Here is a 16,728-nt window from a genome sequence, read left to right as displayed (position 1 = left end):
ATCCATTAGATTAAAAAGGGGCTCTAAAATATTATGAATTCATTCTCCTTCTAATACACTCAAAGTGAAAGTGAGATAAGAGAAAAAATACGATAGAAGCATGAGCGCGTGGCAGTTTAGTGAGCAGGCAGCAGGGCACTAGTGGACAGCAGTTTATTGGCTTCTCTCAGCAGTGAAGTCTCTTCCTCTTGGGCAGTTTGCACTGTGGCTGCAGCTGCATACCTTTGGTGGTATCAGATATGCTATTTAACAAGGCACACATCATATCTCCCTCTAAGTGGTGAGGGTTGAGTATATGTGCTGGCCTCTGAGTCTTCTTAAATTGATTCTCTAGCTCCAGAAAACCTTGATCTCCTGAGAGGATGGTGAAAGGAATCTGCTTGGGCAGCTGTTCATCCAGACGGCCAGCCTAAGTTGGAAAAAATGGCACAAGTTGAAAAAAATCAGCATCTGAGCTTCCAGTCAAGTTACAGCTATTTCAGAATGAACACATACCTAGAAACGCATATTTAGCTTGTTCCCTTGCTCCCACCAAAGTATGATATAAAGATCTCGTTCATAAATGAAATATACCATATTTAATCAAATATAAAGTGCTGTCAATTATAAGATAAGCTCTTTTATATGCCACTAAGAAAGAAAGAAAGAAAAAAAAAGCCAAAAGGAGTATAACAGGAGGCCCCCACATAAAGGTGGAACACTAACAGGGCTACGCACTCAACCTGAGGGTCAATAAAAAATGAATCTGCCATAGAGAAAAGGTACGCAAAGTAATTTGCATAACTCAATCTTAGCACTGGCTAGATGGAAAAAGAAACTATCTTGTGGTTTAAAACATAAGCAGCAGTCAACAAGTTTGCAGAGTATCAGTGTGACACAGAAACCCTTAAGCAGAGAATTTAATTTAAACTGGGTCTCAGGTGGGTTGTTTCTCCAGGTGACTAGCAGAGACAGAAGCAAATGCAAATTCCATCTGGGCCAACAGTGACTGCTATGGTGGCCCCCCATTTCCGAGATGTTAAAATGTGAAAGTGCCTCATGCGTCAAGAAGTGTCATCTCCTGATAATTTATTCTAGAAATAGCTGAGGGTCTACTATGAGTAGCTGAGAGTCTGCTGGAACTGGGGATGAAGCAGTAAACACATGCTATGGGTTCCTGCCCTCAATAGTCATAAGTAGAACCTGATGCAAAAGGTTTTAAACAAAAAGCACAACACTGAAAAGGAATCTACAGTGTCATTATGATTCAAGAGGGAAAAAAATCCAAATGGGTCCTAGCTTCACATTCGATTTTGAATAAAACAATGACTCACATGCATACATATGGCAAAATCAGCAGCATCTTTTCTTTTACTACAGCGAGGATGAAGGAAGAAGCATCCAATCCTGTTCAGGTAATTATAGATCTTACAGTTGACAGGAGGCTTCCAGTTGGTGTTTCCTCCTATTATGTTTAGAAAAGGCATAAATGATGAGTCAAACAAGAGAAAAAGAACAGAACACTAGATACAACTGAAAACTCTATAAGGAAAAACAAATACTAGAAAAAAATGTTTCTAGAGGAAAAGTACCAGATTAGAAGGCAGAACAAGGCAGTTCTCGTGCAGGTATCACCAGGTTGTTGCTTAAATCTTGGGGAAGTAGACCGACTTCCCCAAATCTGCCTATTAATCTGAAAACTCACAGGGATGTTAAGAAGAATCAAAAGTAATGTGCGTGAAAATTCTTTGACTGCTGTTGTTCTATGTGAATGTATGCATTAGTGGTTTTTTTACAAATACGTCAAGGCTGCTCAGTGAATAAAAATGATGGGCAATCAGGAAAGTTGGACTTACTAAGAGGTTGTACTGACTACCTTATCCAGGTCAGCATGTTTCTATCTTAAATCCTAATCCTCTTCTTTATATGCTGCTTCCTGTCAAACATGGAATGCATACCTTGTTTCACTGCACTTTACTTCACTGTGCTTTGCAGATACTGTGTTTTTTACAAATTGAAGGTTTGTGGCAACCTTGCATTGAGGGAGCTCATCGACGTCATTTTTCCAACAGCATTTGTTAACTGTGTCACATTTTGTTAATATTCGCAATATTTCAAACTTTTCCATCATTATTTTATTTGTTATGGTGATCTTTGATGTTACTATTGTAATTGTTTGGGGGTGCCATGAACCATGCCCATACAAGATGGCAAACTTAACTGATAAATGTTGTGTGTGTTCAGACTGCTACACCGACTGGCCCTTCCCCTGTCTTTCTCCCCTCCCTTCCGGCCTCCCTTTTCCCCGAGACACAATATTGAAATTAGGCCAATTAATAACCCTACAATGGCCTCTAAGTGTTCAAGTGAAAGGAAGAGTCTCATGTTTTTTAAAATCAAAAGCTAGCAATGATTAAGCTTAGTGAGGAAGGCATGTCAAAAGCCAAGACAGGCTGAAAGCTAGGCCTCTTGCACCACAAAGTTACCCAAGCTGTGAATGCAAAGGAAAAGTTCTTGAAGGAAATTAAAAGTGTTACTGCAGTGAACAAATGAATGATAAGAAAGTGAAACAACATTATTGCTGATATGGAGAAAGTCTGAGTCTCTGGATAGAAAATCAAACGACCACAACATTCCCTTAAGCCAAAGCCCAATCCACAGCCAGGCCCTAACTGCCTTCAATTCTATGAAGACTGAGAGAGGTGAGGAAGCTACAGAAGCAAAGTCTGAAGCTAGCAGAGGTTGGTTCATGATGTTTAAGGAAAGAAGCCATCTCCATGACATTAAAGTGCAAGATGAACCAGCAAGTGCTGATGTAGAAGCTGCAGCAAGTTGTCCAGAAGATAATTCCTAAGATAATTCATGAAGGTGGCTGCACTAAACAACAGATTTTCAGTGTGGACAAAACAGCCTTCTATTGGAAGAAGACGCCCTCTAGCAGTTTCACAGATAGAGAGAAGTCAATGCCTGGCTTCAATGTTTCAAAGGACACGCTGACTCTCTTGTTAGGGGCTAATGCAGCTGGTGACTTTAACTTGAAGCCAATGCTCATTTACCATTCTGAAAATCCTAGGGCCCTTAAGAATTAAGCTAGGACTTCCCTGGTGGTGCAGTGGTTAAGAATCCGCCTACCAATGCAGGGGACACGGGTTCGATCCCTGGTCCGGAAGATCCCACATGCTGCGGAGCAACTAAGCCTGTGAGCCACAACTACTGAGCCCGCATGCCACAACTACTGAAGCCCGTGTGCCTAGAGCCTGTGCTCTGCAACAAGAGAAGCCACTGTAATGAGAAGCCCATGCACTGCAACGAAGAGTAGCCCCTGCTCACCACAACTAGAGAAAGCCTGCACGCAGCAACAAAGACCCGATGCAGCCAAAAATAAATAAACAAATAAATAAATAAATTTATTTTTTAAAAAAAGAAAGAAAAAGAATTAAGCTAAATTGACCCTGCTTATGCTCTATAAATGGAACAACAAAGCCTGGATGACAGCACACCTGTTTATAATATGGTTTCTTGACTATTTTAAGCCTACTTTTGAGACCTACTGCTCAGAAGAATCCTTTCAAAATATTACTCATTGACAATGCACCTAGTCACCCAAGAGCTCTGATGCAGATGTACAATGAGATTCATTTTGTTTTTATGTCTCCTAATGCAATAGTCATTCTGTAGCCCATGGATCAAGGAGCAATTTTGACTTTCAAGTCTTATTATTTAAGACATAAATTTTGTAAGGCTACAGCTGCCATAGATAGTGATTCCTCTGATGGATCTGGGCAAAGTAAATTGAAAATCTTCTAGAAAGGATTCACCATTCTAGATGCCATGAAGGACATTCATGATTGGGAAGATGGGAAGAAGGCAAAATATCAACATCCACAGGAGTTTGGAAGAAGTTGATTCCAACCCTCATGGATGACTTTGAGGGGTTCAAGAATTCAGTAGACAAAGGAACTGCAAATGTGGTGGAAACAGCAAGAGAACTAGAATTAGAACTGGAGCCTGAAGATGTGACTGAATTGCTGCAATCTCAGGATAAAACTTGAATGGATGACGAGTTGCTTCTTAAGGATGAGCCAAAAGAAAGTGGTTTCTTGAGAAGGAACGCACTCCTGGTGAAGATGCTGTGAAGATTGTTGAAATGACAACAAAGGATTTAGAATATTACATGAGCTTAGCTGATAACACAGGAGCAGGGTTTGAGAAGACTGACTCCAATTCTGAAAGAAGTTCTACTGTGGGTAAAATGCTATCAAACACCATTGCATGCTACAGAGAAATCGTTCATGAAAGGAAGAGTCAACCGATGCAGCAAACTCCACTGTTGTCTTATTTTAAGAAACTGCTGCAGCCACCCCAGCCTTCAACAACCCCCAGGCTGATCCGTCAGCAGCCATCAGCATGGAGGCAAGACCCTCCCCTAGCAGAAAGATTACGACTCACTGAAGGCTCAGGTGATGGTTAGCATTTTTTAGCAATAAGGTTTTTTTTTGTTTTTTTTCTTTGTGTTTTTTTTTTGGCTGAGATGGGTCTTCGTTGCTGCGTGCGGGCTTTCTCTGGCTGAGGTGAGCGGGGGCTACTCTTTGGTGCAGTGCGCGGGCTTCTCATTGCAGTGGCTTCTCTTGTTGCGGAGCATGAGCTCTAGGCGCAGGCTTCAGTAGTTGTGGCACTCGGGCTCAACAGTTGTGGTTCGCGGGCTCTAGAGTGCAGGCTCAGTAGTTGTGGCACATGGGCTTAATTGCTCCGCGGCATATGGGATCTTCCTGGACCAGGGCTTGAACCTGTGTTCCCTGCATTGGCAGGCGGATTCTTAACCACTGTGCCACCAGGCAAGTCCCAAGGTATGTTTTAATTAAAACTTCTTTTAGACATAATGTTGTTGCTCACTTAATAGACCACAGTATAGTATAAACATAACTTTTATATGCACTGGAAAACCAAAAAATTCATGTGACTTGCAGTGGTCTAGAACTGAACCCACACTATCTCCTAGGGATGCCTGTACATCAGAGGCTCACTGTACTAAACCTCAGTTAATCAAAGAGGAGTCTCTCTCCCAGGTTCGGTCAATGGTTTGTAAAGAGATTTAGACTACGGCCATACCACCCTGAATGCACCCGATCTCATCTGATCTCGGAAGCTAAGCAGGGTTGGGCCTGGTTAGTACTTGGAAGGGAGATTTATGTGAAGATGCACATTTATGAACAGTAAGGATGAACTGAAGAGGCAGTTATGTTGAATACACACTAGTCCTGTAGCCATGAGGCCCAAGTTCGAAAGCTAACTCTACTATTTATTATTTTTGTACTTTGTAAAAAATAAACTTCTCAGCCTACTTCCTTATATTTTAAAGGGAGAAAATTATAACAATCAGTAAGCATGCGTTAGTACCAAGTACAGTATCTGGCGCATTGTAGGTGTTGAATAAAGGCTCTTTCAATCTGTATCTAAAGATCCACAAACTGTGGGTCACCAAATAGAGCGAATATTTACCGCAGAGAAATGAAAAGAGAAAAATATTCTAGCAGAGTAACTATAATGCAAAGTGACAAAATTCCAATTATGTTCCTATCTTCTATTCAGGAAGGTTCTAAAGGAGTCCTTTTAAAGCAAATCATATTCTAAGCGGGAAAAAAAGGGAGGTTGTCTCAAATGTGTTCCTTATTAACCATACCTTGAAAGCCCCAAATAAATGTTCCTTGGTTAAGATTCCCTGGTAGATGACCAAAAAAGTTGGACCAGTTATCAAAGTCTACAAAGACTATGTGAGTCATGGTTCGCAGGTAATCCAAGTCTGGGAGCTCAACAACCTCTTCATCTGAGAAGAGAGAAACATCGACATGAATTTGATAAGAATTAGCTAAAAACTTTTTAATTTGTCAACTTAATATTAATCTTGCATGTTATTTACTTCTATCTAAACCATGTCGTGAAATCCAAACCTGTATATGACAAAATACATTTATATCAGATAAGAAATATTTTGAATATTTCAGAAATGATTATCCTTTCTACAAATATGTACCATTGATCCTGGCTTTCTTTAAAAGTCACTTATAAAAGGAAGTTTTTAAAAAATTAGTGTACTGGAAGATATGGAAGACCAAGTTTTAAGGCTAAATAACTAAAAACTTGCACCATCCATCAAAATAAACTTTCAGGTTACTTGCTAAGAACTTTCTCGCCACCAAGAGTTTGTTCTTTTCCTAATGTAAACTGCTTCACCAGCAGCCCTCTGGCTCTGTGCTCACACACCCGAGAGCAGACACGAGACAGCCCACAAGCTGCTCCTGTGACTCGTGCAAAACAGGGCCCGGTGCTCCTCCCACCAAGGACACCTCTTCCTCAGTCAACTCAGGGCCTCTCACCTCCCACCATCTGCAACTCTTGTTCTCCCTCCTTTTCCCCTCCCTCCTCTTCCCTTCTTTCATACCTTCCACCTTGACAGGGCCTTACAGTTTCGAGTGGTAGCAATGCAAGCCTTAAATGTTTATACTATTTTTAAAATGGATAGCTTCTACTCCACCTACTAGAGACTCCCTCAGAAACAGACTGCCATCGTCCCATTTCCAAACCACCCATCTTCTTATCTCTCTTCTTAAAATACTAAGTAATAGATACGACAATGACCTCCTATCAGACACAGACCAACACAAATCCCCCAAAAGCAGTCACAAGAGCAAAAGGAAAACAACAGAACATAAAATAGTGTGACCACGGTTTCACTGTTTGACATCGAGTTGAATGGATCAATAGTATGTCATTTAATCATTTCTCACATAAAACATAAAACATGCCGTGACTAAAGGCAATGCTGAGATCTACATGTGCTACAGAGCAAGCCTATAAAAACTCAGTAGTTCATAAACATATTTTATGAACCAAAATATTCACATATCTTCATTTTTTCCACTCAACATTGTATAACTTATGAAGAGTTAATCTTTAAAAGAATATACACTTAAAATTATACTCTAAAGAAAACAATTTACTTCTAAACAAAATGAAAACACTGCACTCTTCTAGACTTCCTTAATCTTATCATAGAAGAAGGGAAGCCTAGAGTAAGCACAGACAAGGGATCCATACCTCAGTTTTCTGCCTGGTTTCTTGCTACCACTTAACAACTCGACTTCTAATTGCTATTTTAACTCTAAGTAAAAGCTTTGCTTCCGAAGACGGTAACAAAAAAATACAAATTCTCAAGTGACCTTTAAAACTTCTCATACTTATAGAATAAGGTCAAAATAGAAATAAAAAGAATTCACCTGATTTATCTTTTTATTGAACTTAAATCTAAATGACAGTAACGTGCAGGATAACTTTCAAATCTGACTTTGAGAAAGACCATCTATTTCCCTCATCTTTCAAAATTCTCATGTCTTTTGGAAAAGAAAAGAAAATGTTATCTAAAGTACCTATTATTTAGCGTAACAGATATTCCTTGTGCCCTTAGGTTGAGAGAGTGGCTGCCTGAAGCAGCGGGAATACAGATCCCTCCCGGTAAAGTGCACGCCGCGGTAACTAACTGGCTAACGTATCAGCCCATCACGTCCCGGCTTCAACACTGGCTCCCTAGGAGCAAAGAGGGTGGCTACACATGCGCGTGCTTCTAAACGGAAACGGGAAACGTGTACGGATGTCAGGGTTGTAGAGCCGTACCTGCACTCTGACAGCTCACGTCAGTCTCGGCTCCTCTCTCCGGGTCTGAAGTTTGTGGACAGCTTGCTGCCTGTCTCAGCTTTCTCTCTGCACGGGAGGAACTGGCAGCAAACGTGTACGGGCTCGTCTGCTCAGGCCCGAAGCGGGCCACGCTGGGCTCCCGCAGGAAGCAGTGTTTCCCGTGGAAGTGCTGCTGCGCGCTCTCGGGGTCCTGGAAGGCTTTGGTGCAGGTGCCGCACTTGATCAGGCACCGCGGCGCGCCCCCCGCGCCCTCCTGCTCTGCGTGCGCCTGGCGCACGTGTGCCAGCATGTCATCCGTGGCCTGCGCCGTGGCCGAGCATGCGCCGCAGCGGAACCACAGGCGGCCCTGGCCCAGGAGGGTCTGCAGACAGCGAGCATGGTCCTCCCTTCTGTTGACTTTGCAGAGGTAGCTCTCCCGGCAGCCGCACGTCATCAGGTTACCGGTCTCTATAACCGGAAAATCACTCTCGGTTTTAATGGAAGTTTCCGTTTTTTCTGACACAAATACATAGTCTATGCTGTGGTGCTCCTTATAATGACTCAAAAACGCTTCTTCCACATTAAAGATCAGATCACAAAGCCCACAGAAATACTTCATCTTTATTTCGTTGTCATGCTCATCTTGGCAATGTCGATACAGTGTTTCCATCTTGTGAAAAGTCTTTTTGCAATGGGCGCAGCTATACCTATGAAACTGGTGACTTGCTAAAGACATACAGTGTTGTTTTACACATTCCTGGGAGTCAAACATATCTTCACAAATTCGGCATTGCCATTTACCGCTTGGAGGACTGGTTGCTGGGGAATGATCAAGAATAGTAATAGTTGAAGAAGGATTATCAGCAGTCAGATCATTCACCAACGTTGTAGAGGATGACGGCAAAGTGTCACCTTCTACCTCATCTGTCTCATAAAAATACCTGTGTCCATTATGAAACTCAGTCACATGGGCCATTATAGCCTCTTTCCTTGCCAACTCCTTTTTGCACGTCCGACACCAGAAAAGAAAGTTATTTAAATGTGCCCCTCCATGAATGCGGCTCATATGTAAACGGATGACTCCTGAATCTTCACACACCTTCCCACAGACCACACACTTATAACACATTGTGTTTGCTGAGAAAACGTGCTTTTCTACTGCATCTTCACTTGGGAAGCGTTGCTGGCATTCACAAAACCAGGTTTTAACAAGTGACTTTTCCTTCTGAACACAAACCATACCCCCATGGCTTTTATCTCCTAAGTTGATCTTCTTTTTTGGAACAGTGCTGCAATCTTGTGAGCTAGATTCTCGAACGGACATATTTCTTTTAAGTGATGAAAATTTTGACTGATCTTGCAACAGGTGCAAGTCAGAATGGGGTTTGTTCCCTTCACTGCTGTGGCAATAAAGTAAGACTGATTCTTCCATTGAGTTAATGACTCGGACTTTGTGTCCTGAATTGTGCTTGTGATTCCGGGTACTGGTTTCATCCACAAAGACATGGTTGCAATGTGGACAATAACCTCTCAGTAGGAATTTCTCTGCCACCTGAGCAATGCTCTTCTCAGCTAGAGCTACAGGACCAGCGTTTCGACAACGAACTCTAAATTGGACAAAAAAATAAACTCATAAGTATTTTCTAAATATAGTATCTCTGCTTTTTATTGTAGGAATTATAAAGTAAACAATGTATACATAAGCACTAAAAATTGTTTTTCAATAAAGTTGCAGGGCTTCCCTGGTGGCACAGTGGTTAAGAATCCACCTGCCAATACAGGGGACATGGGTTCGAGCCCTGGTCTGGGAAGATCCCACATGCCGCGGAGCAACTAAGCCCGTGCACCACAACTACTGAGCCTGCGCTCTAGAGCCCGCGTGCCACAACTACTGAAGCCCGCGTGCCTAGAGCCCGTGCTCCGCAACAAGAGAAGCCACTGCAATGAGAAGCCTGTGCACCTCAACGAAGAGTAGCCCCCACTCGCGGCAACTAGAGAAAGCCTGCGTGCAGCAACGAAGACCCAACAGAGCCAAAAATAAATAAAATAAATTTAAAAAAAATAAAGTTGCAGATGATATAATAATATTCTATCTACCTGACCATTACCTACACTTTATCTGTTTCTAATCCATATACCAAAGGGTAAAACTAGAATCAAAAAATTTTTTTAAAATTCAGACAAATTTTAGACAAGTAAAAACTATATCAAATGCACGGATAGGAACGTCATGAGACAAGCAAGTAATTAACTTCTCTGCGGTAATTAAACAGTACAGAGGAGCACTACAGTGAGACTCTCAACAACCCTGTACCTAGAACGAACTGATTTTACGTCAGGAAAATGCCATGCCCATGGTTGCTTTTATACTAAAGAAAGTGTCCAACATCATTGTTCATTAGGGAAATCCAGATTAAAACCACAGTGAGACTCTCAAAAGAACAACTAAAATGAAACAGACTGGCAACTGCAAACCTTGGCAAGGATATGGAGGAACTGGAACTCTCACACCTGGCTGGTAGGAATGTGCACCAGTGCAAACGCTTTGGGAAAATGTCTAGTAGTGTCTTATAAAATTAAATACACACCTACTCTTTGATCCCTCAATTCCACTCCTAGATATTCATCCAAGAGAAATGAAACCTATGTTCATAAAAAGGCTTGTATAAAATGTACACAGCAGCTTTATTCACACTAGCTAAAACCTGTCCATCAACATAAGAATGAATAAACAAATTGTGCTATATTCATACAATAGAATACTACTCACAAATAAAAAGGAACAATGTACTAAACAATATGGATGAATCTTACAGATATTATGACAAAAACAAAAGAGTGCATACTATATATGATTCCATTTACATAAAGTCTTAGAGGAGATAAAACCAATGTAAGGTGGAAAAAGTATCAGAATAGACTGCCTGGGGGTGAGAGGGTGGGAAGTGACCAGGAAGGGAACAATGGAACTTTCCATGGAGAGGTAACACAGGATGGTAAAAGTGTGGGTTAACAGATGTATCCAGTAGTCAAAATCATAAAGGTTAAGATTTGTATACTTCAATAAATCGAAATTGTATCTCAGAAACAAAGAACGGTAAAAAATAATTAAGGGCAGTAAGGAGCATACAGATATATAAATAAAAGAAGAATGGCAGTGTTGATTATTATTAAAACTGGGTGACGGGTAAATAGAGGTTCATTATACTATTCAGCTGACTTTCATACAGTTGAAATTTTCCATAAAAAAAATTAGGAATAAAAATAAAAGGCAGAACCAGGACATGAACTCATGAAATATAAGTCAGAACCAGGACTGTTAACATCAATAATTATACTGAGTATATACAGAGTGATTATACTCCACTGCCTCTGTTTTTTGAGAACATATTTTACTTGAAGGTTTGTGAAAACAATTGTTCTACTTAAACAAATGCAATTGTATCACTTAGTAGTGTGATACAATTTTAATGCATTTTAAAGAAATAATGGGAAAAAAAGACCTAAGAGACAGAGCATCTAAATGCAAAGTACAGACTTTGAATTATGATTCCAACAAACCAAATGTAAAAAACTTCATGAAGTAATCAGGGAAATTTGATAACTGACTAGGTGTTTGATGATATTTAAAAAACTAGTTTTTTAAAGTGTGATAATGGTATTAGTTATTTTTCTTTTAAAAAAAAGAGTGCTTATCATTCATAGATATATATTGAAGTATTTATAGATAAAATGACAAGATTTGCTTCAAAATAAGAACTTGTGGGGATGAGAGTATAAATAAAACACGACTGTCATGTGTTGATAACTACTGAAGCCTGGTGAAAGGTACACTGGGGTTCATTATACGATTCTCCTTACTTTTGTATAGTGCTTGATAATTTCCATTGTAAAGACAAAAAAAGGATACTTGATTGTTTGACAAATTTGGCCTTTCACTGACATGTAATTTTTCACTTGTGATACTTTCCATGCTGGTTGACTCAAAGCCAAGGTTCTATCTTAACCCTCTCCTCCTCCAGGCACAGCCCTCAACAGCACACACAGAACTTAGAACTGTTAGCTTGTTTTATGTTCACAGCAACATCAATATATCCACTTTTCTCACACCTCTCACTTCTTTCATTATGCTAAGTTTGGGTAATGTCCAGGCAAATATACACTCTCATTTTAGAAGGAGAGAAACACAGAATAGAAAAGTATTTGTTGAGTCCTCTGGCTAGTGAGGAGCTTATTGGGTGGGAATCTTACAGCCCAAGACTAGCCCCGTACAAACCTGAAATGGGCAGTGAGCTCCATGTGGGAACGCAGTGTCTGGTGGCAGGCCACACACTTAACTTGAAATGGAACATCTTTGCACAGAGAGATCAAAAGTTTCTTTGCAAAAGATGGAAATGATATTGGCTGTGCCATTCCCTTGTCATCTGAAAGACAAAATGAACTATGACTTGCAAAGATCTGAGTAGAGTGACCCGGCCTTCCTCCCCTTTGCCTTTCTCAACATCAGGTGAGGTAAGTAAAAGAAGATGGTTATTTATGTGATAAAAATCTAAGAGAAGTCGTTTTCTAGCCTCAATTAAGTGCAATGGATGCTGAACTCATGCTCAAGTTAAAATTTGAGTCTTAAATTCAGAGAAACACCCAACTTCCCAATGGATATACAAAAACATTATCCTGCATAAATGTTTTCTTCCCAAGTTTCTCTTCATTCCTCAAAGTAAACCTTACCCTTAGGTGCAGGTAAATAATGAGAATCTTTTTTGAAAAATAAAAAATGAGATAAAAATCTTTTGTTTTCATGGTTCTGAAAACTAATGTGAAGATAAGTTACCTCAAGAATTATCTGAGAAGTATGGTAAATCAGCAAAGGTTAAAGTAGTTTAATAATTTTCAGCAGAAGAGAGTATTAACATACCACCCAGTTTAAAACTCTGATGGAAATGATTCTTTCCAGACATATGCTTCAAACACTCATCCTTGCTGCTAAAAAGAAGGAAGCAATCTGGACACGCAAAACACTGAATAATCTGAGGAAGAAGGTTGTTTTTATGTCCATCATCTGCAGCTTCCTAAAATATAAGGCAAAGCTTTATTATAGACAACTAAAATCAATATTCAATTTCTTAAATCAACTTTCAAATTTTCCTATTTATTTGGAATATTTTGTATCAGTTTTTAACATGAAAACTTTTCTTCCCTGAGTGTGAACTGTGGATTTTTTTGTCAAAAATGAAGTCCCATATATGAAATTTTAAATTATTTCCTTAAAAACAAATTATTACCATCTTTCTGTGACAATAAACATACAAGTACATTTGCTTTCTATACATTTTTCTTTTTATATATACATCTATATGTAATATTATATAAATGCATAAATGTTTTCATATCCCATATACTTTTTCTTATATTTTGCTTTGTTCACTCTACTCTGCAATATAACCTACATTTACAAATATGTATTCTTCCATAAATTTCTCCATACAAAAATAAATACACAAGGGGAATTGCCATTGTTTTATCAAATATTGTCATCTTACAGATTCTTCTGCCTCTTAGTTTTCTTATTCCACAATAACTAATGGAAATCCCTAAAAATCAACTGGTGTCACTCTACTTTATTCTTCTTAATGGCTACAAACTACTCCATGGTGTGGATCTACTGAGATTTAGTCAACTATTCATTTCCAGGCGTTTTTTTTTTTTGCCACTGTAAACAATGGTTTTGTAAATATTGTTGACTATATATCCTCATTAAATAGTGCTTTTCTCTCATTATCAGGATTGGCCGCATTGGGTTAAAAGGTTTATTATTTGAATATTAAAAGATATTGTGTAACTGCTTCTCAAAAAGGCTCTACGAATTCCGATTCCCTAGCACTGAGTGAGTCTGGCACAATAGCTATTACAGATCTTATTTTCATGTTTGCAGTCTTACAGATGTGTTATGTTAATTTGCCTTTCCTGTCTACTAGTGAGTGTGAGCATTTATTCATACAATTCTGTGCATTGCTTATTCCATTCCAGCCTCATGTTTTGATTGTTTTTGTTTTTTCCCCTCTGGTCAACTTGTATCCATTCTCTGTTATCAAAACTAACTCTGTCTCATCCTCCATTTCTCAAATATTCTTCATCAAACATCTATTAATTTAGTATATGGTCACCTTAAAATTCTGATAAAAACAGGTATGTCTTTTCTAGAGTCCAGGTTTCCAAACTTGGCTAAGAGTCTCCTCTATCCACAAATCGGAAATATTTTTAAGTGTATATTTATATGTGTATGTATAACTGTATGTGTGCTGTGTATAAATATAATGTAACTTCTTGTTAATGGTCTTTAGAGTAATAGCCTTAGAAGTTGTATTGTGTCTTCTTAAATTTACTATCATTAACATTAGGGATATCAAAATAGTTTGTGTAGTTGCTTATGAAATGCAACAGGAGGAGGGATAAGAAATTTACATTTATACTGAGCATATGTCAAGCACCACCTTATGGTTCAAATGTGCTTTTCCACTTAATCCTTACAATAACCCCGTGAAGTACTATTTTCATTATTTACAAATGAGAAAACTGAAGTTTACATAAGTCAACAAAATTATCACTCCCCTCCAAGTTGTACCCTCAGAAGAGACAAAGCTACCATCCACACCCAGCTTTATAGCTGTGGTGGTAAATCCTATGCTCTTTCCACTACTCCTCACCCCATTTTATTTTGGTGAGAGCCATGCAGAAGATAACACCCAGTATGACACTTTGCATTCCAATTAGAAGGTTCCAAATAAGAGCACTAAAAGCATTTACTACCAACCAATTTATACAAATGGCCCCTACCTGAAGAACTCTAAGAAGCTTTAGTTTAACTGTGAGTTATAAGTGGATTCAAAATAAGCTTGTTTAAACTGTTTGCTCAATAGAACAAAAACTGTGATTCTACATAAAATTTTATTGGAATATACCTATTGCAAAAGTATAGCATATTTGCAAATAACTTCTACAAACTAGGGGAAGGAATGGGAAACAGGATGTCTGGGAAGTACTCAATTCCTTTTTACCATTATATTTCCAGTTATATTAAATCAAAGCACACCATACAAATTTGTATACATAAAAAAAGTAGAACCACAATAAGATACCACTTCATAGGTACCCACTAGGATGGCTATTTTAAAAAACAGATAATAAGTGTTGGCAAGGATGTGAAGAAACTGGAAAATTGTGGTGGGAAAGTAAGCTGGTACACTGTGATGGATAACAATTTGGTAGTTCTTCAAAAACGTAAAGATGATAACCATATGGCCCAACAATTAACTCATTAGAGAAGTGAAAAAGTATGACCACACAAAGACTTGTACATTTGTTTATATCAGCATTATTCACAACAGTCAAAAAGTGAAAACAAGCCAAGTGTCCATTAACTGAACTGATAAACAGAAAGTGGCATATGTCCATACAATGGAATATTACTTGGCAATAAAAAGGATGAAGTACTGACATATGTCACAACATGGATAAGCCTTGAAAACATCATGGTAAGTGAAAGAATCTTTTTGCAGAAGGCCACATATTGTAGGATTCCATTTAATGAAATGTCTGGAAAAGGCAAAAACCACAGAGACAGAAAGTAGTGTACTGGTTGCCTCGGGCTGGGGAGGGGGAAGAGTCACCTTCAATGACAGAATGGCCCTAGGAACAGAATGAGAGAGAGTTGTAATGCCCACCGACCCACAAGTAACACTGAGGCACCCTGGGGCTTACGATACATCCTCCACCATCCCCACCAGCACCAAAAGGGAGAAAAGCAGGAAGTTACCCAGTGACAGACCCACTGGATAGTCTTTTTTTTTTTTGGCCATCCTGCGAGGCATGTGCGATCGGACTAGGGATTGAACCCATGCCCCCTGCAGTGGAAGCACGGAGTCTTAACCGCTGGACCACGAGGGAAGTCCCTGGATAGCTTGAATGTCAAAAAACACTAGACGCTTGCTACTCAAAGTATGACTCAAAGACCAGCAGCACTGCCATCACCTAGAAGCTTGTTAGAAACCTTGAATCTAAGGCCCCACATCAGATCTACTGAGTCAGAACCTGCATTTTAACAAGATTCCCAAGTGATCTGTGTGCACTTTAAAGTTTGAGAGGCATGAGTCTAGACAGAAGAAACTGGAGATAAAAAGAAAAGGGAAGGGCAGCAAGGCAAACAATGCAAATTGTGGACAGTTTCACAATTTCATTGAAGAACATCATCTTTATGAAACAGAATTCACAGGTATGCAATCTTCTAGCGACCTCTTCTGGCTCATTTAAGATACGTAATGACTGGTTCCTTCCGAGTCCTTGTGACAGACACTCCAAAGAATAAGCAATAGGAGCTCTTATTAAAGACTATATGTCAGGCCATAAGTGCCTTATATTGTATTATGTTTTCTCTCAACAATCTTGTATGTAAGTATAACAATTCCACTTTAGAGATGAAGAACCAAGCTCACAGATGTGCTGTAACTTGGTGAGAACACATAGCTAATAAAAGTAACAGTGGAATCCAGGTCTGTCTGACACGAAAGCCTTTGTTCTGTTTTACCATATTGCTTCCCAGAAGGCTGGATATCATAAATTTACTTCCCGGAGAGACAGCAAAAGGGAGGGCAAAACAGCATAGGATGAGTGATTCCCAGAAAAAAAAGGAAACAAATTAATGAAATTTGGGAAAACACAAATGAGAGTATTAATTAATTTTAAGGTTAAAATATCTATTCAGATTTATTGAAGAAAAAAGATAAATATGCTTACAGCATGGAATAGAAAAACATGCCCTGAAAGAACTCCAGTTCTGAAAAAGGTGGAATACTAGTGACCCACTGCAAACACTAAAAAACTATGGAATGTAGTTGCACCCTTTTCCCTTCTCTCCCGAAACCTGTGTCAGGGCACTAGACAGCCCTATCATTTCTTTCTTTAATGTGTCTTTTGGGTCCACTTTAAGGTCTTTATTTTAAATGTCATTACCTAAGTAAACCCTTTTCTCATCTCAAAGCTAAATTACTGCTGAAGTCACCTAAACTGGTCTCCTTGTCCACATCT

General features: G+C 39.2%; 1 protein-coding gene across 1 annotated transcript in view; it reads right to left on the bottom strand.

The window, feature by feature from the left end:
* Positions 1–16,728, bottom strand: part of ZNF451 (zinc finger protein 451) — an 84,598-nt gene that overhangs the window by 23,037 nt on the left and 44,833 nt on the right. The window contains exons 8-13 of the mRNA XM_061195193.1: positions 12,563–12,716; positions 11,924–12,071; positions 7,648–9,254; positions 5,660–5,803; positions 1,314–1,444; positions 223–409 (exon numbers count right to left, since the gene is read on the bottom strand). Of these exons, the coding sequence (XP_061051176.1) occupies positions 223–409; positions 1,314–1,444; positions 5,660–5,803; positions 7,648–9,254; positions 11,924–12,071; positions 12,563–12,716 (2,371 nt within the window). The remainder of the gene's footprint in view (positions 1–222; positions 410–1,313; positions 1,445–5,659; positions 5,804–7,647; positions 9,255–11,923; positions 12,072–12,562; positions 12,717–16,728) is intronic.

This window comes from Eubalaena glacialis, chromosome 7, assembly GCF_028564815.1.
Source record: "Eubalaena glacialis isolate mEubGla1 chromosome 7, mEubGla1.1.hap2.+ XY, whole genome shotgun sequence".
Lineage (NCBI taxonomy): Eukaryota > Metazoa > Chordata > Mammalia > Artiodactyla > Balaenidae > Eubalaena > Eubalaena glacialis.
Note: the sequence above shows the minus strand (reverse complement) of the source record. Positions and strands in the feature narration are given on the sequence as shown.